Genomic DNA, 26,271 nt, shown 5'->3' with positions numbered 1-26,271 from the left:
AACATTAAATTACTACTCCTTATCTAGTATCATTATTATAGGACTAAAATCTAATAGTGAACTCAACAGTGGGAAGATGATAAAATTTATTTTCTCAAGAGGTTGAATTCTCATTCTCAAGGGTCTCACACTCTAACTCGATAGAGTATTTAGAATAATGTAAATCACGATATCTTAATAATGGAAAGATGTTCAGTCAGATAAACTTTGGTGTTTTAATAGTGGGAAGAGGTTCAGTCAGATAAAACTTAACTTCTCCCAAAAGGTTTAATCTCCATCTCTAAGGGCCTCACACCCTGTTCGACAGAACATTTGCATGGGAGGATGTAAATCATTGTGATTCAATGGCTCAACAGGACATGATCAAATGCTGGTGCGCACAAAGGATCTGCCAATTTTTAACATTTTTAACATAATCCTCACATTATCGTTGCCGAGGTTCAAACATTGATTATTCTCCCAAATACGTCATACTAAATCAGTAACTAAGCTTGTGTAGGTCAGATAAAACTTAACTATGTATGTATATGGATTGCTATACATCATTACACTAGCTATAGGCAAATAATTTTTTTTCCCTTTTTATCAGCAAATAATTTTTTACTCATTGACTAACTAAGTTTGAATTTTTAAAAAAAGTTATTACATCATGTTAAAAGGATTATTTTAATCGAAAATGATTTTATGTATGCTATTTTTAGTCTAATTATTATGGAGTATATGCCAGCAATTTAGTTCTTTTATTTAAATGTTAATATAATTATTCATTGTATTTGTGGCTACTCATCACTGAACATGTGATTATGTGTATGTATAAACTGGTAATGAATTGTTGCAACTATTGCATCAAATAAAAACACTATAGAAGTCCTGAAAATTGTGGACAACTAGACGAGTGGATGAAACATGATTTTCGTACTTAGATGATATCTTTTTAGTGCAATTTACATATGTTGTAGTGGCTGTAAGTTTACCTTATCCCAAAGGGTATTTGGTAAATAGTTGTTAGCTGATTGTGTTAGTGAGTTTGACTAGTTGATGACATTAGCTAATGATTGTAGAAAAGTATTTAGTAAATTAGCTATTAGATGTTAGCTGATTACATGCAAAATGACTTTTCTAAAAAAGTTGATTGAAAAAAGGTACTTTGAACAACTTTTTGAATTTTAGCACTTTAGAACAATAAGTTGTTACAAAAACTAATTCATCAAACACTCATATTGATTGTTTATTCAAGTCTCAAATAAGACAAGATTGAGGCAAATTATTGTATGGACCATGGTCCACACAATGTTATGTGGACCATAACAAAAAGTACATTTTTAATATACTAAATGTACATTATATTTGTACTGAATGTACATTATACAATATAATGTACACTCAGAACAAAAATAATGTATATCCCCTGTATACAATATACATTATTTTTGTACTGAATATACATTATTTTTGTACTGAATGTACATTATTTTATAATAGACAAAATATGGTCCACACGACTTGTATGGACCATGGTCCACATAATAATGATTGCAAAACTGACCGATAGACTAACTATTTTAACACACAGGGCCTTTAGAAAAAAAACATAACATGTGAAGTTATACAAATTAAAAAACATAATGTTTTTTTTAAGGAAAAAATAATAATGTTATTTACACAAAAATGTTTTAATCGAAATTTGCACCATAAATGTTACATTCCTTTACGTTCATTAATTGACTATAACTTCAGTTAATTATATGAGATTAGACTATATGACACAAAAGTTTAGACTTATATGAATAAAAAAAAGTGCTATTTGCACTAAAATATTGAAAAAAAAAGTATTTTTAGTTTCTCAATTATTTATTGCGGGTTGTTTGAGTCCCTAATTTTTTATGATTACAATATACATTCCTAATTTTTCAAAAAAATTATGATTTTAACCCCTTAAAGAACAAAACAATTAAACTCTATTAAAATTATACTTAGTACATGTGTATTTTAAAATTTTATTATCTCTATTCTTTATAACTTTTACAGTTTTGATATTTCATCTGCAAAACAGAGAATTGGCAACCTTTTTTTCTAAAATTTTCCTTTTCAATTGTGGTACATTGTCCATATTTTTCTTACGCGAACATGTTAAAGTTAAGGTTTTTTTAATAAAAAATTTTAGAAATGAAATATTGAGAGTAAAAAAAATTAAAATTAAAGAATAAATATTAAAAAAAAAAACTAAAATACCCATTTACTAAATAAAATTTAAATTTAAATAGAGTTTAATAGTTATGTTGTTCAATGAGTTAAAACTATAACTTGTTTGAAGAGTTAGAAGAGTATGATATTGTAACAACATAAAGGTAGGGACTAAAGCTACTAGTAAATAATAATTGAAGGATTAACAATGCATTTTTCCCTAAAATATTTTCATCAAAATTTGCACTATAAATGTACACTCCTATGTGTTCTTTATGTGTTCATTAATTGATTGTACTCAAAATTGTGAACTTTTGATGCAATTAATATTAGTTGTGCTATAACTAACACAATTAATATTAGTTGTTCTCTAACTAACATAACTGGTACTTCTATTTTATTTTTGCATATTAACTCTCCACCGTGAAATTATTTAAGATTAATTTCATGACATGCTTACATCGTTTAACTCTTACTAAAAAAGTCAAACCCAAAACTCTTTATATGTCATGTTTTTAATTTATAGTATTTTAATTATATTTATTTATTTAGTATTATTTTTACTATTGTGGAGAATGAATAATAATTATGGAAACCAGAATGTGCAATAGTTGTATATAATCCTTATCTTCTCGGAACATGGAACTCCCATGAATAATTGATATGCACTAAGGTAACAAAATGGCAGGACAATAAAAATGTTGTCTAACTAGAAACTTTATTTTATGTTTGAAATTGCAAAAAAAAAAAAAAATGATGCAATTACAATTTTGATGCCAACCTATAACCAAATTTTAAAAGAAATTCATTGATATAACATTATGCCTAAGCTATTTATATCTCTATATATTTTTAAAACTATACATTATTGTCACATCATCACATTTATATTGAATAGAAAGAAGTGTTAACACTATTGTATATAATTATCATTTTGTTTACACAAAAATTGCCACAATTTGTTGTTTTAAATAATAGTTGATATGATGTTTTTTTTTTTTTTTTTTTTTTTTTTGACACTATATACTTTTCTTCAAATTTTATCTCTTCAAAGTATGTTTTGAGTACTACTGACTTGTTACAATGTAGTATCTGTCTATACATACTTTTTCAGCCTACTGAAGCACAAAAAGTTAATGCCACTTGGAATTCGAACCTGTAACATTCTATCTGGAAGAACCACAACTATCTCGATCACAAAGTCTTTGGCTCTCTTCAAAATATAATTAACCACTACTACAAAATGAGTCATTTGCACATTTAGTAAAACAATAAATATCTTTACTGCTACATATGTAGAAAGTGTTAACTTTTAACATATTTTAGCTATATATTTAGAAGTCAAATCTATTCTTTCTTGAATCATGTAAACTAGAGTTCACTGGCTCCTTGGTGGAACAAAAAACAAAGAGAACAATATGATATCACAATATTTGTTTAATATGAAATTAAAAGAAATATAATTGAATTAATATAAATTAACTAAAGTTGATACAATTATTTTGAGAGTAGAAGCTAATAATAATAGGCCCCACCGTTGAGGTTGCCACTTGCCAAACGAGCTAAGCTAAGTATGGCGGCGGAGAAGTACACTCGTTCAAGCTCCCGCAAAAATTTGAAAAACATAAATCAATTTTGTATTTTCCACATGAACAAAAAAAAAAAATAAAGAAAAGAAAACAGCAAAAAAAGCAATGTTATAAAAGTTAAAAAGATAGAAATCAAACAACGCGTGCACAAAAGGCGCGTGGTCAGAAAAATCCCTCATTTTTCTCACGTTCACACGGGGCTGTTCTAGACTTCTAGATGCTAACTTACACCGCAAATCCTAGCCCTCCATATCCTAGGCATCTCCATCAACGGCTAATTTAAGATGTCCATGTACGATGCCGAAACTCGTCGATATTTCTCTTCCCTGTTTCAGCTTCGGATCATCCGAAGCTGGAGGCACGGCCCGAGCCTGCTTCTGAGTTCGTTGAAAAAATATATATATAATTCCGCTCCGCACTGTATCAATAGCTTTATCTTCGGCCCTGTCTGAAAGAGCCCACCCACCCTTACTCAGCTCACCGTTTTAGTGAGAGAAAAGTGAAGGCAGATCTATACATACAGACATAATATATACAATCATATATATAGCAAGTGTATGCATTTGCTGAAGTTACAGCTGAGAAAAAATCACAGTGCTTTGATCTCCATTATTGCAGCTTCTTCAGAGTAAGTTCACCTACACAGGAGAATAAACTCTTCAATTCTTTAACCTTTCACTGAGATCATTGCCTTTGGAGTTTTGGACACTTGTAGAGATATGAGTTTGGTGCTTTATAGCTTGTACTTGCTCAAAGATTTATTAAAAAATTTCTTACTTATTTGTTTAAAATTGTTTTTGTGTGTGGTTGCTTAATTGTGGTGCAATTGCCAGTCAGAGTTATGGTAAATGATTTTTGAGCCTCAAATTTGGTGAAATGGGTTTATAATTTTTTTTTCTCCTGGAATGTTTATTGTATTTGTTCATGTTTGGTTGCGAGGGTTTTAGGAGTTTGATTGTGGCATGCAGTGGCTTTTCCTAGGGTTTTTAGTTTGTGGTTTCTTTAGTGCAGCTGTCAATTGTTGCTTGTGCATCTGTAATTTATGCTTGACATAGTTTGGGTGTAGACTAGTGACAGTCTTCAGTGCACTGATTATAATTTAATTAATTTTCGTGATTATGTGCTGTTTCACTGTCTTTAGTTTCATGTAATACCACTATATGTAGCAGTGTGCTTTTTTATTTCTGTGTATTTTTTGCTTCACAATATAGGGGGATTTCTTTTTGAAGCTAATTTCAGTGTTCTCTTAGTTGACTTGGGCTTAACTGAGTAATGCAGTAGGCTAATTTATTTATAGAATAATTAAAGATGGTTATATTCGTATAAAGGGGAATAAAAATAGTTGTGCCATTTCTGTATGACTGATTGAATCCAAATACAGTGTTGACATCTGATACTGAGACAGTGTGGCTTGGCTAGCTTATTTAATTTGCCTTGGTGTTGAGTGAAGTCATCGATGTTCCATTTTAATGGGAAAGCTCAACTCTTGCAGTACAAAATTAGTATCGTAAATCTAGTAGTAAAATGTTTGATTAATATTTGTTAACTTGTGTATAGTTTCTGCTTTTCCTTTCACAGTTTGGAAAGTTGACCTTTATATGTTTTGCTTACAGCTTAATCTGCCAATAGGATCCAGAAGTTCTCTGTGCCTTGAGGAGTTTGCTCTCAGGGTTGACATTGTCAATTAGGTGTCTGCTGAAACTAATACTCTTTCAATCAGTGATGAGATGATGTAGGCTGATAACGCTGAGTTCTCCATTTTAGCATGCAAGGTATGTCTACTAAATTGCCAGAGATGTGAAAATCAATGATCTTGTAAGGTAACTATTATCTCAGCAGATTGACAAATTTTGATAGATTTTGGGATCTATCTGTTGTACGTTTCTTTTGGAGTGGCAGTGTTACACCCGTACAACTTGGGATGTCGCAATCTCAGCCTAGGCAACAGCATGAATTTCCTGACATACAGATGTTGCAGCGGCATATAATGTTCAAACAGCTTCAGGAACTGCAGCGTCAAAGGCAACTTCAGCAAATAGGTGACTTGAGTCAGCAGAATTATATGAATCAAGTTTCGGTGTTTAATAAGCAGACTTCTGGGGTTCAACTGCCCCCTATAGTTAATGGAACACCAATCCGTGACACATCACAAATATTTTCTGCTGGAAACATGCAATTGATGCAGCGTGGTTCCTCTATAGTTGATCATGGATTTCCAAATGGATCAATTTTTTCACAAGGTCAAAGTCAGGCTGCAATGGGTGTATTACCACATCAACTTAATATGTCTATATATGGAGGATCTGTTGTTGGCACAGGAAATAATTTGAATCCCTACTCTGCTTTGCAAGGGCTATCTAATGAGACAACCAGTATCTTGACTAATAGCAACAATACCCAATTGGAGCTACCCATGTTGCAACATGCAACTTTCAACAACTCTTTTATGAGTGGACAGTCCAATGCATCTAGCAGCGATTCTGGTCATGTTTTCATGCCGGATGTTGCTTCTGTACCCAAACAAGTGTTTCAAGAGAAGAACTTCTTTGGACAAGTTCCTGTTCAAAGTTTGGATGGACTTCTTGCTGGAAACTTCCAGCAAGCGAGTGCTTTGCCAAGCAAATCATCAATGCAGGAATCTTGTGGTAGCCGAGAACAAGTAAGTTGGTCTGGTCTCTCTGCACCAAAGCTGCCAAACATGGGTAATTCTCAGAGCTCTTGTTCTCTGGATCCACTGGAACAGAAGATTTTGTTCAATACAGATGATAGTTGGGAATCTAATCTTGGTGAGCATGGTAACTTGGGAATGAGTGGCTTTGGAAGTGCAGTGGGAAATTCTGATTGTATGAATTCTTTTCCCTCTGTTCAGAGTGGTAGTTGGAGTGCCCTTATGCAGTCTGCGGTTGCAGAGGCTTCTAGTAGTGATACTGGCCTCCAAGAGGAGTGGAGTGGCTTGAGCTTTCAGAATCCAGAACTTTCAACTGAAAACCAGCCCTCTAATTATGTAGACAGTGGGAGGCAACAAAGTAATTGGATCGATAACAGCCTGCAGAATGCTTCATCCCCTAGTTCAAAACCTGAGTTTCTGAACCAAAGTTATAGTATGAGCTGCAACTTCCAGGGTCTTCAACAGTTAAATCACCAATTTCCTGGACAGAAAGAGGAGATACACTCTGATTCTCCTAAATATGCTGGAAAGTGGTTGGATTGTAGCCCTCGACAAAAGCAACCAGTGAAGGAAAGTCAGCTGGTTCAAATAGCATCACCTGCTCAAAAATTTTGGCCCAGTCAACATTATGAGCATACAGAGCATGGGACACAACAGTTAAATGTTGATTGTGGCCAATCCCGCAGCAATCTAACAGGTTTCCATCTATGTCCTTATAATTATAATAACAAGAATGCAGGACATGTCTGCCCTCCCCCTAGATTATACGAATGTTTAGCCAAAGTTTAAGAATTTAAGATCAATGTGCCTGGCATGCATATTTGCATTGCTTGTGGACTAATTGTTGACAGGCAGGTTAATTTTCTGATTCAGTTTTTGGTTTGAATGAAGGGAAATCTGGAGAATTCAATACAGAAGTTAATGAAGAAAAGTCTCCATTGAATAATGTTACTGCTGTACCAGAGAAAAGCACAACTGAGTTTAAGCAAATTGTTGATCATGAAATCAATCAACATGTTATGAACTCTACAAGTGCAGACTCTCTTGGAAAAGAGAATTATCTTGACAGCAATCAATCTAGTGTAGGACTTGGATTGAGCGGGAAATTGTGGCTTCATGGGACTACACATCTCCCCATGGTAGATAGTCAACAAAAGCCATATCATCAGGTAGACCATAATGTTTTTTTTTTTTTTTTTTTTTTTTTTGTGGATTTTCACAGGTAAATGGATACACTCTGAAGTCTGAACTCCACTGACAAGAATTTTCTTTGTATTTCACAGACATCTCAGGTCTTAAGTGGTAGTGAACAAAGGCACTTGGGGCAATATGACAATAGTGTCTCTAATATTATAATGGCTCCCGAACAAGTAAGGATGAACATTTTTAGGAATATAAACAACCTTAACCATCCAATTATCTATAATGCTGATCCTGTTTACCTTTTGTAAAAGGTCCAATTGCCACGCCACCCAAGTAATTTCATTCCCCGTGGAGACAATGATGAACCTATGCCTAGTCTTCTGGATACATCGCCTTGCTTTCATGGCCAAAGTACCACTGCTGATACAAGGTATCAAATGTCAAAGTTGGATTACCTCCATATGCACACCAGAAAGCAATTTCTGGCCATACTTATTCACAGGCTTAAGTGTGCTCTGATTGTTTGTACAGTCATCCTTCAAAATTAAGCTGTTGCTTGCTAATCTATGATTCACTTGTCTAAGTTATTTGCTTCATGTTATTATTGCATCAATCTTATAATCCTATTTCTTCTCCTTTCTGTGGTAGGAAACATCTGCTACACCGGTTTAACACGGATGGCAAAATTGTAGAGCATGGAACAGGAACACACTTTAATTCTAAAGAATTTGTTCAATCATCTGAAAAGACCCATATGAAAGCCTCTGAAACATCTTTTACTCAGCCAGAAAATAGCTCTTCCACTTCTCAAAGGAATGGCGTAAGGTTGGGGTCACCATCTCAATGGATACCCAGATCACACGCATCTCTTGAACCTTTACCTATGGTGAGTTTGACAGAATGTTCACCCTATAAATCCATGTTTGCATGAGTCATTTCTTCTACTTTATAAGATTAAAATTTATGAAAATGTTTTAAGTGTTATATTTAATTGCAGGGAGTTTGTAACATCACTTTTCCTTTAAAATTTTGCAGTCGTATAATCAACTCCAAAATCAAAACCTTCCTTTGCTTGCGGCGAGTCATTCTCCACAAGCAATGTTTTCTGGCCAGGCAACTACTCCCTCTTTGACCAAAGATGTCTCTCATGTAACTCCTGCCAACTGTCACAATCAAGAATTTTCAATTCTGGAGACTATGCCGGTCAGTAAGCTATCAGTGGTCTCAAATGTGAATCAGCAACCAGGGCAGTCAATGCTGGCAGACATTCAAGCTCAACAAAATCAATTTCAGTTGGGATTCCACAAGGTCTCATCTAGTTTGCTTCAACCTACTGCTTCAACAACTAGCAGTCGTGAGCGTACTACAAGGAATTCAGAGGAGCAACACAATCAAAGCTCATTTAGAGAAGGGGCTGAAGTAGTTGATTCTTTGCAAAATTCACAAGGATTGGATAGCAAGCAAGGGGAGCAGAATAAGAATTATCCACCAACTCCCTCTGCAAGAGATCTTGAAACTTTTGGACATTCTTTGAGGCCACTACTAGGTCACCATCAAAATCAGGTGCAGTCCCTGATGAATGCTGAGAGTGACCTTAATAAGATGTCAGGGAAATATACGGGGGCCAGAAATATGGAAAAGAATGAAGTGAATGCAACACAGTATAATTTACTTTCACCTCAGGAAAATAAAGTTTTTAGCTTCTCTTCAGAGACTAGAGAAGATCAATTTAACAAAGATTTTTCCCAGACCTCGGTTCAAGATAATTCACTGATGGTAATGCTTGGTCGGGCTAATCAGACTGTTAGTGCCAGCATTGCTTCTAACAAGGTAGACGAGGGTAGAAACAGTTTACAAATGGCTCCCCCCTGGTTCAAGCATCATGGAAACTCAAAAAATGGGCAGATCTTGTCAATGCTAGCTGCTAAGAACACTTTACAACAGTTAGCTGTCGGTAAGACCCTTGATAACTTGCAAATGAGTAGCATCATTTCGAGAGCAAATTCATCTGATGCCAGTAAAGGGAGCAACATATGGCCAACTACCTCTACAGTTTCAGTAGTTGGTACACAGTCACCAAACTCGTATGAGTTGCCTTTGAATGTCTCAGACCAAAATTTGGCCATCAGGAAGTTGAAGAAGCGCAAGCTTGGCTTATTTGATTCTCTGCCATGGCACAAAGAAGTGACTCAAGGTTCACTAAAATGTCCAAATATCAGGTGTGGAAATTGTACTTAAACATTTTTCTTGATGACAGCATTGGCATTCTACAACAAAACCCTTTTCTACATCTTTGAAGGATTTTTTTTTTTTATTCAATTTGGACTTTGTCTTCACTCATTTACTAAAGTTGAGCATGTGATCTTAACTTGCTATATCTCTGTTAATTGTCTCAGCATGACGGAATTGGAATGGTGTCTAGCTACAAATAGAAGAAATCAGAAGGTGTGTAATTCTTGGTGAAACTTAACTCTTGCAACTCCCTTACGATGGTACATATATTTTATTAGCTTTTTAAAGTTGTTTCTAACTAGCTTGCTTTCTTTAACAGGTGGAAAATGAGGCTCTATTAGTTGAAGATTTGGCTCCAATGCATCGAGCAAAGAGAAGGCTTACCAAGACAACCCAGATAATGCAACAGATTTTTCGTCCAGCACCAGCAGTCATTGTCTCAGCAGATGCCTTCTCAAATTGTGATAGTGTGGTGTATTTCGTTGCTAGATTGGCCCTAGGTGATGCATGCAACATGGCTCATGATTTTCACAGGCAATTTACTGCTGGTGATACGTAAGATTTTATCTGTAATGGGTTGCCTTCACTTCTCCCCATTTCATCTTGAGCAATTAAATTTCGTTAACCCAACACATATTGAGTCAAGAATGGGTAAAATTTTGAGACTTGACTTTAGTAGAGATTCCCTTGCTCTAATCATCATTTGTTTTCAAATGTCTACAGGTCATCCGACAAGGTAGAGAGTCCTGGCACAGATTTCTTAAAAACCATGGAAAATTTCATCTGTAGAGCAAAGGGGCTTGAAGCTGATTTCATCAGGTAGGGGTCATTGTTATTCCAAGATTCATTTCCATGTCTTGTCACCTTCATAACTGCTTAATATAGCCAAATAGCTGAAGAAGTATAGTTGGGAGAACACATTCAATTAAATTGACAGTTTGATTTCTCAACCATTTATTTCTTCACAGTCCTTTACTATGGGGTTTCTCACACTTTTAGAGGAGCTACGAATGGCTCCTGCATAATGCAGAATGAAATAAATGATCTTTTGCAGCCTATTCAAGAAATTGTCCTTTATGGTGATCTTTTATTTTTGAATAAACTTTTAAATCACACTTTGGTTTATGATGCAGACTGGAGAAACGAGCTTCCTTCTCAGACTTGAAGGTTGAATCACAGGAGTTGGAGAAGTTCTCTATCATCAACCGTTTTGCCAAATTCCATAACAGGGGCCATAGTGGTGCAGTTGATACATCTTCTGGGGCCACTCCTGTTGTGCTAAAATCAGCCCCACAGAGATACGTTATTGCATTTCCAATGCCTAAGACAGTGCCAGAGGGAGTAAATTGTCTGTCTCTATGATCATTGATTGACTGGAAGCCAATGCCACGCCTGCAGGTCTCTGGTTTCATGTTCTCTGGTATGCATTCAAATTGCTCCAATCTATATCCTATGCTGGCTCACAAGTAAACACCAAGGACGTTCAGAAGAAAATAACCTTCAAGATAAGTTAGGTGCAATTAATTATGCCAGTGAATTTTTAAACCAAGGCCCGACTTCCATCACCTTTCAGACAGTATATATTCCTCGTTGTATATTAACTTGATGGCAATCTAGTTCTAGTAGTAAGGAAATCATCAATATTATTATCTTTTGAAGAAGCTATTAGGTTAGGTGATCCATATGAATCCACGATGGATGCCAAACTTGATATAAACTATGGCTAGATGTATTATACATGTAACTGATAGTTTAGTTTTTGAAAGCTTTCATGCTCAAGTCAGTCTGTGCATGCTCTGCAATATTACATATAATCAAGTTGGTGAGTCACAGAAGTGTACACTTAGGGGTTGCCATTGAATGTTTGTATTCAGTACCCTCAACCCTGAAGAGGGTTTTCAACTAATCATCCTTTGGTAAAACTTTTTCCTTTGGCTGTAGACAGTAATATTTGTTCACATCATTTATCTTAAAAAAAGTTACCCAACTTTGGATCTGCAGAACCAGAAAAGCTTTTTATGACCTTTATATTTACAAGTATTTATTATGGAAAAGTATATTAAAGATTTTGTGGACCTCCAGTTCAAAGGCAGGTGGGTGGATGGCACAGAAAGGACAAGGGCAGGCTTTATTGACTTTGATTTGCCACATATTTGAAATCAAGATACTGCTGACTTTAATGTTAAAGTATCAGATAATGGGAGTCACATGGTGGAAAGTGATGCTTGAGAATGTTTGTTTTTTGAGGAGAGGAATAAACAAAAAGCAAAAAAAGTCAATTTGCATATAATAATAATGTTTGGTTTATTGACATGAGCAGGGTTGTCTGTGGTTGATTGGATGAGAGAATCCAGGGAGGGGTCTCTTCCCTAAACAGGACAATTTCTGCATGCTGACAACAATTGGGTAATATGTTCACTTCTTGTTCTGTTATCAACAAAGATTACATTTCTGCCTCATCTCATTATTCTTTACCAGACACTTTATTTTTTTTTTCTTCAATGTTATTATCACAATCCACACTGGTCAGTTATCACCACGTGGGGGTGGGGGTGGGGGTGAGGTGCATTTACGGTTTTACCCTCTTGCCTCCACCCTCTGCCCTGTGTGGGGACTGGGGATGGTAGCCAGGTGTACGATTGGATCTTGTATTTACTGTTAAGATCTTTGATGTAACTGATGTTTGGTAGACACAGCCTTTCTGTCCCTGTACATAAACAACAATGACAGTACGACAAGAATTCTGATAGCTTGAGACCAAGATACTGAAAACCTCGTATCGAGTCCGATCATAATTTTCAAAACCGCATTCACTCCTATTAAAATTTGGTTTAGAGTTATACTAATAGACTCTCAAAATTCTACGTACTCCCTGAGGTGGTAAATTGATTATTTTCATCACGTGGTTTACAGAAAAATGTCTACATCAAGAACATGTGAGAGGGAGTACAAGTTGGGAGTACACTAAGTATTTTCCTTTGATTTATATGGAAATATGATATTGGGGAATCATTAGTCTATAATAGAATGACCTATAACATGTGGCTGTCTAAATAGAAAGAATTTGATTTTCTATATAGTCTCATATTTGAATATTGCTAATGGATCGGAGTAACCGCTTTGAGCCTTACAAATGGGGAAGAATAGGGCCAGATAATAGTTAGTTTGACTTCAAAATTAATTAATGTACGAAAAAAAAGTGGAAACGTTATGATTTGGGCACGATTCTATATTCATAATTTCTATACTGTAGATCCATTATTTTTATATTGTAGATTCATAAAGTTTATACTTTAGAATCATAATTTTTAAACTGTAGATTAATAATTTAAATACAGTAGATTCATAATTTTTGTATTGTAGATTCATAATTTCTGTACTGTAAATTCATAATTTTTAAACTGTATAATTATCAAATTATGAACGTATAGTTCTCTAATTTGTAAAAACAGAGTTTTTTTATTTTATTTTTTTATAAGATTGGGGATACCCTAAATATGCACACTACTTGCTTCAAAGTGAGGTTCAAACCCATCACCTCCTACCTAGGGGAGCAACCCAATATCAATGGATTACAAACCACTTGGTTGTAAAAACAGAGTTTAACAATTGGAATCTAGTTTTGTTTCCGTTGATTAATATATATGGTTTATTTTGATAGTTAGGAAAAAAAAAAGAAAAGATAAGCTAGCCCAATAGTATGGATTTTGCTGAACTTTCCAGTGGGCTAATCTCAACAAATCTATCAAAATGGGCCCTAATTATAATTATACCATGTATTAAGGTCCGCTATGTATTGTTGCGCAAATTATGCAGTGGACTCGTGTCTACAATGCATTATGGACACGAGTTCAAAACGACGTCGTTTTCAGTGAAAACACGTCATTTCAGTTAATTTTTTTTTTAATTTTCGTCTCCCCGTTAACACCGTTAACGGCGTTATTCGTTTGTGCCATTATGAATGTACAGTTATGGGATCATGAATATACAATTATGAGATTATGAATGTACAGTTATAAAATTATGAACACAGAGCTCTGACATTATGAACATATAGTGATAAAATTATGAACATAGAGCTCTAAAATTGTGAACATCGAACCTTGAAAATTATGATTTTACAGTTATTGAATTATGAATGTACAGTTACGGAATTATGAATGTACAGTTATGCAATTATGAATGTACAGTTATACAATTATGAATGTACAGTTATGAAATTATGAACATAGAGGTTTGACATTATGAACATATAGTGATAAAATTTTGAACATAGAGCTTTAAAATTGTGAACATAGAGCTTCGAAAATTATGAAGTTACAGTTATTGAATTATGAATGTACAGTTACGGAATTATGAATGTACAGTTATGGAAGTATGAATGTACAGTTATGGAATTATGAACATAGAGCTCTGACATTATGAACTTACAATTATGAACATATACTCCTATAATAAAGGGTCTGAATAAAAAAAAAAAGAAAAAAGAAAAAAAAGAGATAACAGTACCTAACAGCACTGTTACCCGTGTCTAGCATGCATGCTGGACATGCTGGACACGGGTCCATAGCATAACGATTGGTATTATTGCGGTTGTTATATTGTGGACTATAGTCCACAAAAATTTTTGGACCATGGTCTGAAAGCGGTGTCATTTTCTTTAAGTAAAAAAACGAATGCTGTTATATTTTAATAAATTCTGTATTTTTTTTGCATATTTATAACAAAATGAAATTACAGTGTATCTAAAATGAAACTATCTCACATATTGCATTTATATTATTATCAAATGAAATTGTCCTATAAGCGTCTATGATATATCTAACTAGGAAACTTGTGGTTCCTAAATTCACAATTCACCTCTATGCTATACAAATTTCCAAGTTAGATGTGTTAGGAACAAGTTGGTTTTGGTATTAATTTGATCCTAAATACAGTAGTGAAAACGTAATCAGACTAGGTTTTTGTGGTCAGACTCCTATTGCCTAATATGGCTTGATCAGCATTCACTAACACAACGTTTGGTTGGAAGGGAAAATTAAAGGAAAAAAGAATTCAAATTATATTATTTGATATGAAGGAATATAATTATTGTTAATGAGAAGGAAATAAGTAATATAAAGACTAAAATGTCATTATGTAATAATAATAATCAAGGGTAAAGATGTTTTTTTCTCCTTTTATTATTGAAATTCATATGTGAGAGGGTATAGATTCTAATTTCATAAAAGGAGGGAATTGCAATTCTAAAGATTAGATAGTATGCCGGTACTGTAATAGTGTAATTCGTGGAATATACTGATTGAAAGATTTGTTGATTCCGATCCGATGATATAATCTTGAAAACCACATTTGCTGGCAATTGATTAAGAGCCAAAAACAGTGAAATCATCAAGAATCGCCTATCATTTTCAGTCCAGCTAGGCCATATCCCAATCTATTATTTTTCGTACATTCATTTCAATTCATTAACTAGCTCAACCTAGCAAAATGACAAGATTGGAAAAAGATTCCCAGCTTCAACTCGGCATAAAACATCAAACTGATCAAAGCTAGCAGACAATAGGATGGCAACATAAAATGTTCTCTGATCTGTATTGGCAGCAAAACATTCAAACAATCAAGAATGGGAAACCCACATATCCTAGTCATTCCTTATCCGGCTCAAGGCCATGTAATTCCTTTAATGGAGCTAGCTCAGTGCTTAGCTAGGCATGGCGGCATCAACATCACCTTCGTGCTCACTCAAACAACTCACAGCCAGATACTAAACTCATCAGCACTAAACAATGTGGCATTAGATGATGGGATTCATTTGGTTTCTGTCTTGGATGCCTCAGAATCAAACGAGAGTAGCAACGTGCCCGGGAAGCTGTTTGAAGCCATCTCCAAAATCATGCCAGGGAAAGTGGAGAAACTCATACGGGGTATCAATGCATCATCATCAGAATCTCATATCACTTGTGTCATTGCTGATCAGAGCCTTGGATGGGCTCTGGAGTTGGCAAAGAAGCTGGGAGTCCAAACCGCCGCGTTCTTGCCTGCAGCAGCAGCAAATTTGGTGTTGGGATTTAACATCCCCAAGCTAATTGATGATGGGATAATCAACAATGAAGGTGGTAGCAACTAGCAAGTGGCAACTACTCGATCGCCAAGTACCTATCCTGTGGTCTGGTGACATCACTGTTATCTTCCATAAGGAAGGTTTCAGGTTCTAATTCCATTCCAATCAGGGTTGGTATTGCAGATGAGTAGATACTACTTGTAGGTTAGAATGTCGATCTCAAAAAACAACAAAATAGTACTCGATCTACTAAAAGAATTAAGATAATTATATAGGCTTAAGGTTCTAAGTACTTCACGTCAAGTGCTCAGTCCCGACTTAATGCGGTCGGGACAGAGCAATTGATACTGATCTTCGCCTGACCAGTGAAGTTGCACTTGGTCAGAGATTTAAGTCGGACAAGCGCGCAATAAGTTCGGTGATGATCAGATCCGGCCCTGCTTTGTGGGTGAGCCCGGTACCGACCAGGTATACTCTATAAGTATAATCGGGGATATTCCCAATAAGGGGTAACCCCAGCCAAATGATTAAGGATACAAACTTATAACCACGAGGTCACAAGTTTGAATCCCCATCATCTTTGTTTGAGCGGGTCAACTATAGGCAACCTAGACTGGTTTACCTCTTACCTTTATGATCATTTTCCTACTAAGGTCACAAAACTAGTTTATCCCATGCATACTCTTGGTAGTGGCACCAGGTTTCCTAGTCACCCAAAGACAAAAAAAGAAAGAACTTAAGGTAATCATATAGTAATCATAGTACTAACTGAAGGCATGTTGTTGGTTATTAACTTCAGGTATTCCAGCAGAGAACAAGACATTTCAGTTTGCGCCAACAATGCCATTCATGAACACCTCAGACTTTGTTTGGGTTCGTATGGGAAATTTGACTTTGCAGAGGGTCGTTTTTCAGATGATGTTAGGCAATAACAAGTCTGTAAAATCAGCAGACTGGCTAATCTGCAACTCAGCATATGATCTTGAACCAGGGGCGTTTTCCTTGGCCCCAGAGATTCTCCCCATCGGCCCTCTTTTAGCCACCAAAACCCTCAAAACCCCAACTTCTTCAGCTGGATCTTTCTGGCCAGCGGAGCCAAATTGCCTGAAATTCCTTGATCAACACCCGCCATGCTCAACCATTTACGCAGCCTTCGGAAGCTCCACAGCTTTCAGTGAAGCCCAGTTTGAAGAGCTAGCCAAGGGGCTTGAGCTAACAAACAGGCCTTTCTTGTGGGTCGTTAAATCCGACGATGCAAACAGGAAACCCAACATATCAGAGCGGGGAATGATGGTGAATTGGACACCACAGCAGGAGGTTCTGAGCCATCCATCTCTGGGCTGTTTCTTGAGCCATTGTGGTTGGAACTCAACCATAGAATCAGCTATCAATGGCGTGCCGATCCTATGTTGGCCTTACTTTGCTGACCAGTTTATCAATCAGAGCTACATTTGTGATGTATGGAAGATTGGGTTGGCGTTGAAGAGAGATAATAATGGAAGTGGGATCATAAAGTCTGAAGAGATCAAGAACAAGGTGGATCAGTTGCTTGGAGATAACTCGTTTAAAGAGAGAGCTTTACATCTCAAGGAAGTCACAAGGGCTAATATTGCAGAAGGAGGTAGCTCACACAATAACTTGATGAATTTTATTAAATGGATTAATGCATAGTCCATAGCCTAATCGGCTATGATACAAGGAATTGAGACACTTCCTCTTAATAAACTTATGCAAACTCAATAAAATCTTTTAATCATTAATTATAGGCTGAAACGTTTACAATAAGGATAAATGAAATGATCAAATATTCACGGCTAGAAATTATGAAATTTTTGACTACTTGAAAGTGATCTTAAATCAAGTCGAAAGTTTTGTTCCAATTACTTTTGATATCTGGAAAAATCTTTGTTGTTATTTTCGACCACTTTTGATATTCGAAAAAACTTTTGTTACTATTTCCGACCACTTTTTTCTTTTGACTTGATTAAGATTACTTTCAAGTGATCGAAAATTCTATAATTTTTAACAGTAATTCTTTACCGTCACATCAAAACAACTTCCTTAACAATCGTCACATCAAAACAACTTCCTTAACAATGTTACAAAAATAAGAGTTAATGTAGTATTTTCTTTTTGGCCGACTAGAATTGAAGAACTGTACCGGCTGCGAGGAAGTGAAAGTGAAAGTGAATCCTAGACTCTTCCAAACCTAGAACGTGGACAATCCTCATCATCACACGTAAAACACAGGAAAAAGATACAACATGCCACTACTGTATTCCAATATGCCAAACATAGCCCCATATATTTTAAGAATTTAAAAAGATTTGGGAGATCTTTGAAACACAAAACACACAACAATGGCGGCATTCATAGTATCCAGAGATCATTTACTATAATTCATGACGGTTGGAGGCAAGAATTGAGGAAGCAAGTTATTAGAGCATCAAAGGCAATTAATGATGAGAAGGCCACATATCATAGCCATACCATATCCAGCACAAGGCCATGTTATCCCTTTAATGGAGCTTTGCCAGTGCTTAGTCAAGCATGGCTGCAAGGTCACCTTCGTCAACTCTGAGTTCAACCACAACCGAATCATCCAATCCATGTCGGAGGCAGACAATGTTATAAACCTCGTATCGGTCTCTGACGGGTTGGCAGTGGAGGAGGACAGGAATGACCTGAAGAAGCTAACAGAAGCATTCTATGAGGTTGTTCCAGGGAAGCTGGAGGCTCTCATTCATAACATAAATGAGTCTGATGAGAACAGAGTTTCGTGTCTTATTGCCGATGAACATTTGGGTTGGGCCATTGAATTGGCGAAGAAATTGGGACTCCAGCGAGTTGCTTTCTGGCCTGCTGCAGCTGCTTCACTAACCATGATCTTAAATGTTCCAAAGCTAGTTGATGATGGGATTGTTGGCAAGAATGGTAACACACAAATATTAACTTTCTTTTCTTAGTGAACTAATCATTTCGTTCTAACACAAATTAAATATACATTTTATTTGTTGTGACCAGGAGAAATACTGAGAAAGCAGAGCATAATTAATATATGCTGTCATCGGACGACAGGAAATAAAGAACAAGGTGGAACAATTTTTTGGGGATGAAACCTTTAAAACCAGAGTAGTGGATCTTCAAGGAGAGGTGTTGTCTTGTGTTAAAAGTGGAGGGTCTTCGAATCGGAATTTCAGTAGTTTCGTTAACTGGATTAAGGCAACAGATTAAGCAAAACTCAGTCGGTCAAAACTGCATGATTCACTTGTAATCAGTGGACAAGTAATGGAAATCTCTATTGTTCATTTTCTCATTAATCTTCCGTTATGGAAACTCTGTTGTCTGTAAGCTCTTTTAATCTTTTATTATAAAGTCTTCTTAAATGAGGTTTTCTAGTTGACAAAGGCTGTGAACATCAATGGTGAAAATTATCGGGCTAACTCTGGGAAGAGTCAACAGAAGCAAGCAGCATCATCACTATCAGCAACTGCATCAAAATCAGTAGAATCATCTAACTCAGAGGCAGGATTTTCCTGTGCAACCATAACCAACCCAATCATTCAACGATCATAAAAGATAACCAGCCATCGAAAATCATTCAATCCAAGATTACAGCTAATCAGGGTCGGTCCAAACATTTTATAGGTTCGGGTGAAATTTAAAAAAAAGTCCCTATGTACATTCTTGGTTCTATCATTTTATAGGCCTAGGTCACAGCATAGCAAGGCTCTATATAAATTAATATATATTTTTATAATTAAAATTTAAACTAAATATAGAAAAAATACTAATGTCAAATAATTTGAAATAAGATTCTCAAGTTTGTAATAATTTTACATACACATAAAAATAATTATAGATGTATTCTAAATCCAAAATAATTAATAGTTGCATCTGTACTTTCCTAAATAAAGAATTATAATTTATAAAAAGGAATAAATAATTTAGAACCAAATGAACTTATAAACAATGACACTATTTTATAATAAATAATAAAGTAATTATTAATAAAAATTTATAAAACAAAACTTACAAATAAGAACATAACATAAAATCTTAATTATTGGAAGTAATAAATCAAAACAATCTGACAAAAGATATTCATAATAAAATATGAAACATAATTAATTGGATAAAATAGTTCGATTAAAAAACACATAATAAATCACACATCTTCTATATTGATATCATATTTATAAATATTTTTTTAGTTAGATTAATTTCAAATTTTCTTAAATTAATTTAAATATGCACAATAGAACTTCTAAACTATATTGACTAGTTAATTTATTAAAAAAAAACTAAATTATTTAAAATATTTTTTTATAACTAAATCACAAAGTATATTACATATATATAACTCGTTTTAAAGTTCACGAAATGATGCATATTCTAAATATAAGTAGTAAATTACTTGAATAGAAATAAAATTTAAATTTGATATGAAATACAAATCAATCTGTATTACAAATTTAGAGAAAATGGTCAAATACACCCTTGAACTTTACTCAAAAAGGACAATTAGGTTCCTAAACTTTAAAAAAAAAAGCGCAATTAAACACACGAACTTGTCATTTTAAGTCAAATAAACTCGATTTACCGGTAACCAACAGGTTACTGGTAAATTATTGTCGTTGACCGCCGAAAATCATTGTTGACTGCCGCTAAAAACCAAATAAAAAATAAAAAATAAATAAAATAAAAATTCGCCGGAACAATTTCCAGTTGTCTTCCCCATTGGAGAAGACTGTCCGGTCATCTTCTCCAGTTGTCTTCTCTATTGGAGAAGACTGTCCGGTCATCTTCTCCAGGAGAAGACGATCGGACTAGTCGTCTTCTCCAATGGAGAAGATGACGGACTGGTCTTCCTCTCCAATGGAGAAGGCGACCAGAGGTCGTCCTCTCCAATGGAGAAGACGACCAGAGGTGCTGGTCGGCGGAGAAGCCGACCAGCCGGTCGTCTTCTTCGATGGAAGGTTTTAAAAAAAAAAATTTGTCGCTGAAAATTTTATTTTCTCGTCGGAATTTTAAATGACCTATTATTTCAAGTAAATAACCGGCTACTGGGTTTAGATGTCCAGAAATAACAAGTTCGAATGTTTAATTGCTATTTTTTAAAATTTAGGAACCTACTTGTCATTTTAAAGTAAAGTTTAAGTGTTTATTTGACCCTTTTCTCTATAAATTTACTATAATTATAAAAAGGTAAAAACAAAAAAAAATTACAAGTCAAACCAACTCAACCAACTTAAATTTCAAAAACATAAATGTATACAATGTATTAAAGAAAACATATATATATATATATATATATATATATATATATATATATATATATATATATATATATATATATATATATATATATATAGTTATGGAAAAAAATACACATGAAGGAGGGATTCAATCCCTTAACTATATGTATATTAAACACAAGCTTTACCAACTCAATCAACTTACAATTAATTACTATGAATGTATAGTAAATAATTATACACACTTCTCTAGTATATCAGGTAATGAGTTAGGGTGGTGGGCTCCTTCCAAGCGGGGGCCCTGGGCAAGGACCCAGCTTGCACTTGCACAGGGTCGGGTCTGCAACTAATAACTATAATATGATAATTCAATATCCAATAAAGATAATCCAACATAAAGATAGTCCAAAATATAGATAATAAAAAATCCAACATCCAAATAAAGAAATCCATAATGAGATTAAACTCAACGATGCTCCACTCACTAATTATTCCCCTTTTTGATAGAGCCTATAGTAGCACTAGAGGTAGGACTCAAAATAGTAGAATAATTTATTTCAATTTTCGTGACTGTTTCATCTTTTGTTTGAAACTAAAATAGAGACATCAAATCCATAATAATTTCCTTTTCCTTTTCTGGAATATTTTTCCAAAAGAACCTGTACAAGTAAAATAGAAACGAGAGACCCAGAACATGATAACAATTAAACAAATGCCCCTTTTTAGTTTTGAAGCTCTCTGGAGCAGCAACTGGAGTTGAGACAGGAGGTGTTGAAACAACTTTAGATCTAGTCAGCCTTGTAGGTGGAGTGGCCACACCCTTTTTGTTGTTTTGGTTCAGAAACCAGTATAACATCATTAGTGTCATCAAATTTTCTCTTTCCTGGAGCAGATACAGTTGCACTTGGAACAAAAAAATTTCCTTTCCCATTTCGGAAGGATTTTCGCGAAGAAGATGACAGGTAAAGAGAGAGAGAAAAAAAGGATTTGAATTCCTAATGGATTAACCTGCCTTAGAATAATTCAAATTATAATGAACATGTTCCTAAACATTAGCAAACAATATTAGATAAAACAATTAAAATAATTAGTAAATTGACTTACCTGTTATTCTTATTTGAAATTCTTAATTAGCAAAATTTCCAATTATCATCTACTAGTTCCTGAATATCATTTTGTCTTCCTTGAGATGCTTTTGGAATTAACTGAGAGACAACATCTGTTTTCCTAACCCACACTTGCTTAGAAAATGGTGTAATATACTTATGCTTGTATTTTTCAGCCCTTTGGTCTTTGTAAAAATATAAGCATTCAGGTCTTGTATGGCCGCGAACCCTGCAATAATGACAAATGGGGTTATAAGGTTTGTAAATAAGATTGTTTTGCCATACATTACCGTGACTTTGTCGAGCTGAGCTTGATTCAAGGACATCTTCTGGATCTGGTCCATACGCTTTGACAAAGATGGTTTTGTCTTTGTTGTTTCCACCGGTGAAGCCTAGGCCGAACTTTGTAGATAATTGTCTTCCTGAATCGAGAATCTCATCAAGAGGCGAAGTAGTGTCCATCATTTTGATTTTCTTTTTGAGGGTGTTCAGTTCCTTCTTCAGAGCCTTTACCTCCAGCTTCAGCTTCTCTTCTCGATCAAGAGCAATTTTAAGAGATAGATCTTTATCAACTGCTTGATTCTTGTACACATTTCTAGCATTATCTAGAATTCCTACTACACTAGACAAGGAATGATTAGATTTAAGTAAAGCCTCCCATTTGGAGTACAACTTTTTATATTCTACATCATCAGATAAAGCATGTAAATCAAAGTCTTCAACTGAGGTGTATTCGCCTCCTTCTGAATTAGCTCCATCTTCAGATTCTGGACGGATTACTGTTCTGGCAATGAATGCAACAAAGTTATCAGATATTTCCTCTTCATCAGATTCAACTGCTTCTGATTCAGGTTCATCATCACTCCAGGTTACAACAGTTATGGACTTCTTTCACCTTAGGTAAGTGGGACACTCGGCTTGGACATGGCTACAACCTTCACACTCGTAGCAACGAATACCTTTGTGCTAGATTTATCTTTTGATTAAGCTGGACATGAGGCAGCCGCTTGTAGTTTGATGAGCCAGATTTTGGACCATTCTTCGAAGTGTTTAAGTTTGATCCTTTTTGAAACTTGTTATTGCGTGAATTCTTTTGAGAAACCTGTTTCAAAATATGAGAAAATTTATTAGTTAAAAACACAACTGGATCATCACTTGGTTCTTCTACATCAGATGCAGCGCCTTGTTCTTCAGCGGTAAAGGCCACAATTTTTTTGCTTTTTCGTGTGATTAGCTAGGATTTCCATTTCATAAGTTTGTAGATTTCCCATTAATTGACCCACTGATTTATTTTCCCAACCATCATGTTCTTGGATAGCAGTTATCTTCATCTTGAATCGCGGTGGTAGAGACCTTAGGATCTTCTTGACCAGCTTTGGTTGGGAGAGGGGTTCTCCAAGCATGGTTGCACAATTGGAAAGTTCTTGGACTCGACCATGAAATCTTATAATGGTATCATCCTCATTCATCCGAAGTTCCTCGAATTCGGATTGGACTAGTTGCAATTTCGATTGCTTAACTGAACTTGTACCTTCATAGGTTGTTTCAAGTATCTCCCATGCAACTTTCGCTGAATCAATACCTGTAACCAAAGAAAATTGGCTTTCATGCATTAATGAGTAAATAATGTCAAGAGCTTTATCATTATATCCAACATTGGTTATTTCAGTTTGAGTCCATTCTGTTTCAGGTTTTGTAACTGGGGGATCCTCTAGAGTAGCTCCGACCTTGGTGAGACGTGTCCATCATGTTAAAACAAAGCGCCAAACGAGTTCTCCCTGTGCTTTAAGATGAGTTCTCGTGTGGACTTTCCAATAGGCGTAGTTATCACCTGTTAACTGGGGAGGAGGCTTATACTGATCCATCCTGAAACACTTAACAAACCTTGAGATTGAACAAGAAATTGAACAAAGCAATAAAAACACAAATACCCCCAACAACCACTGAAAACTTGAGTTTAAGATACACGAAATAGCCAGATCGATAGACTAATAAATTAAGTCTCTGGGGTTTGATACCAATTGAAATTGTGCTGTGAGTCTTTATCAGTCCGTTGAAGAGTGAAGGGGTCAGCATTACTGAGGATCCCCCCAATGCAAGTTAAAATCCTATAGTTCAACTTGGTTTTAGTTAAGGAATTAACGCACCATTAATTATGTCAATTTTGAATGAAAAAATAACAAATTAAATGTAAGAAATTAAAATTCGAAACACAGAAATTGATCACGCAGTTCAGAGCGAAACCTCCTATGTATGCGGGGCAACTCACATCAGCCCAATCCACTAGATGTTCACCAAGATTACAAGGGGGTTCGTATACAACAGGCCTTAGCCACTACAACCAACTTTAATCTTCACAACATCTCATTACTCATATAGGATAGGTGCGTGCATGCCAATTTCTTCTTCAGGCGCTGATACTGCTGACTCTGATCTAGGCCATCTGATCCAGCGAGATCACCACTTCATAATAATATTATAATTATATAAAATAGATATAAGATAAGTAAAATTTTCCTCTAAATAGTATCTATGAAATTCGAGAAGTGAAATGATAAAGAAACCACCATTTTATACTCATTTTCACTCAACCAACTTTTCCAAACAAATGCTAACCACAAGCCATTAATAAAAGACATCCACTTAATTCAAATAATGCTAAATAATAGTTTTGCCCAGCTGAAATTAGTTAGAAGATCACTGACTGATATGTGTTGACTCTGATCCAGTGAATCCAGAAGCTGATATTATAACTTGATAGGAGTCGGTCCAAATATTATAACTAAATTAAATTCTAACCATTTGATAAATAAATTAGCCAATTTATAATAGGTTTAACGTGTATCATTTGTACACTTACATGTATAATTTTTTTTTTCTCAAAAAGCTAATTGAAAAAGTTGCTTTGAGCAGCTTTTTGAATTTTAGCATTTTGAAATTACAAAAAGCTAATTAACTAAATGCTTATTTAATTTTTTAACCAAATCAAAAAGTTAATAGTGATCAAATAAGCCAAAATTAACCTATAGGCTAACTATTTTACCAAACAGGGCCTTAGGTTGTTTTTGTTTTTTATTTGTGCTCTTTATCTCTCATAACCTTTTACAATAAAATAATATTATTAAAATTACAAGTATTAATTAAATTTGAATTGACATTAAAAATATGTAATACCACTAGAATGATTTAAAATATGGATCACATTGGATGTCGTTTCAAAATGACATTTTAGAAAATTAATATTTTATCTTAAAGAAAGAAGAAAATTAATAATCTAACATTTTTTTCCTACAATATTAAAATCTCATCACTAATATTAAATATGTCACAATTCACAACTTTAATTAATTGTCATCTATAAGAGATAGCCAGAGATCAGTTAAAGAAAGTGCTTGCTGGTTATTCAACAATTTAAAGCAACAATTTGTTTCAAATCACTAAAAATATAAAGACTACAATTTACAATATTTTTATTTAGTATTTTGGAGAATGATTTCTCCAAAACATCCCTGTATTATTAAAAAAAAAAAACGTTTACTATAGAGCCGTTTTGACTCTTTGAATAACAAGAGTCAGATTAGTTGGCTTACTGCTTGCCCATCAACGAATGGACAAACTTAATTTTTAAATTGGAGCAAAAGGAGCCTCAAAACACCCATGCCACTTTTCCCACCGATATGAAAAATGTGATAAAACTAAGGGGAGCCGAACGTTCAGCTTCCCATATGCTTTATTTTTTTTGAATCTTTTAAATTTTATTTTTTTATTAAATTATTATTATTATTATTAAATATTAAATATATGTATACTCTTTAGATTATTTTACATGTTAATCTAAACAGTTAATTTTTTCAAATATTTTTTTTACCAACCGCTGATATAATTCACTGGTCAAATCTGCTAATATAATCCGCTATTTGCTAACTGCTAATTGCTGATTGCCAAACAAGGACATTACGATGTAGTTTCCCACTTCAATTTATTGTGTGAGTTGAATACTCTCTTTGTCAACAAATCCCCCAAGTAG

General features: G+C 34.7%; 3 protein-coding genes across 6 annotated transcripts; all 3 read left to right on the top strand.

Annotated features, from left to right (window-relative positions):
• Positions 1 to 4,124: 4,124 nt before the first annotated feature.
• On the top strand, positions 4,125 to 11,738 carry LOC109153655. 4 transcript variants are annotated; one of them, XM_019301526.1, is made up of 12 exons: positions 4,125 to 4,401; positions 5,387 to 5,545; positions 5,673 to 7,138; positions 7,333 to 7,610; positions 7,725 to 7,811; positions 7,896 to 8,014; positions 8,233 to 8,470; positions 8,620 to 9,803; positions 9,981 to 10,029; positions 10,136 to 10,371; positions 10,540 to 10,635; positions 10,950 to 11,738. In XM_019301526.1, the coding sequence occupies exons 3-12, from the start codon at positions 5,695 to 5,697 to the stop codon at positions 11,176 to 11,178; spliced, it is 3,960 nt and encodes a 1,319-aa protein (XP_019157071.1). In that variant the 5' UTR covers positions 4,125 to 4,401; positions 5,387 to 5,545; positions 5,673 to 5,694; the 3' UTR covers positions 11,179 to 11,738. The 4 variants fall into 4 exon arrangements, with proteins under 4 accessions (XP_019157071.1, XP_019157070.1, XP_019157069.1 ...); XM_019301525.1 differs by having other exon boundaries at positions 5,631 to 7,138; XM_019301524.1 differs by having other exon boundaries at positions 5,613 to 7,138.
• A 3,476-nt stretch (positions 11,739 to 15,214) lies between these two features.
• Positions 15,215 to 17,717, top strand: LOC109153659 (UDP-glycosyltransferase 83A1-like). Its single transcript, XM_019301530.1, has 2 exons — positions 15,215 to 15,932; positions 16,680 to 17,717. Exons 1-2 carry the CDS (start codon positions 15,443 to 15,445, stop codon positions 17,549 to 17,551), a joined length of 1,362 nt encoding a protein of 453 aa, XP_019157075.1. The 5' UTR covers positions 15,215 to 15,442; the 3' UTR covers positions 17,552 to 17,717.
• A 399-nt stretch (positions 17,718 to 18,116) lies between these two features.
• On the top strand, positions 18,117 to 19,163 carry LOC109153662 (UDP-glycosyltransferase 83A1-like). Its single transcript, XM_019301532.1, has 2 exons — positions 18,117 to 18,814; positions 18,905 to 19,163. Exons 1-2 carry the CDS (start codon positions 18,340 to 18,342, stop codon positions 18,994 to 18,996), a joined length of 567 nt encoding a protein of 188 aa, XP_019157077.1. The 5' UTR covers positions 18,117 to 18,339; the 3' UTR covers positions 18,997 to 19,163.
• The last annotated feature ends 7,108 nt before the right edge of the window (positions 19,164 to 26,271 follow it).

Source organism: Ipomoea nil, unplaced genomic scaffold (genome assembly GCF_001879475.1).
Source record: "Ipomoea nil cultivar Tokyo-kokei standard unplaced genomic scaffold, Asagao_1.1 scaffold2516, whole genome shotgun sequence".
Classification (NCBI taxonomy): Eukaryota; Viridiplantae; Streptophyta; class Magnoliopsida; order Solanales; family Convolvulaceae; genus Ipomoea; species Ipomoea nil.
The sequence above is the reverse complement of the archived record's forward strand: the minus strand, read 5'-3'. Positions and strand labels throughout refer to the sequence as shown.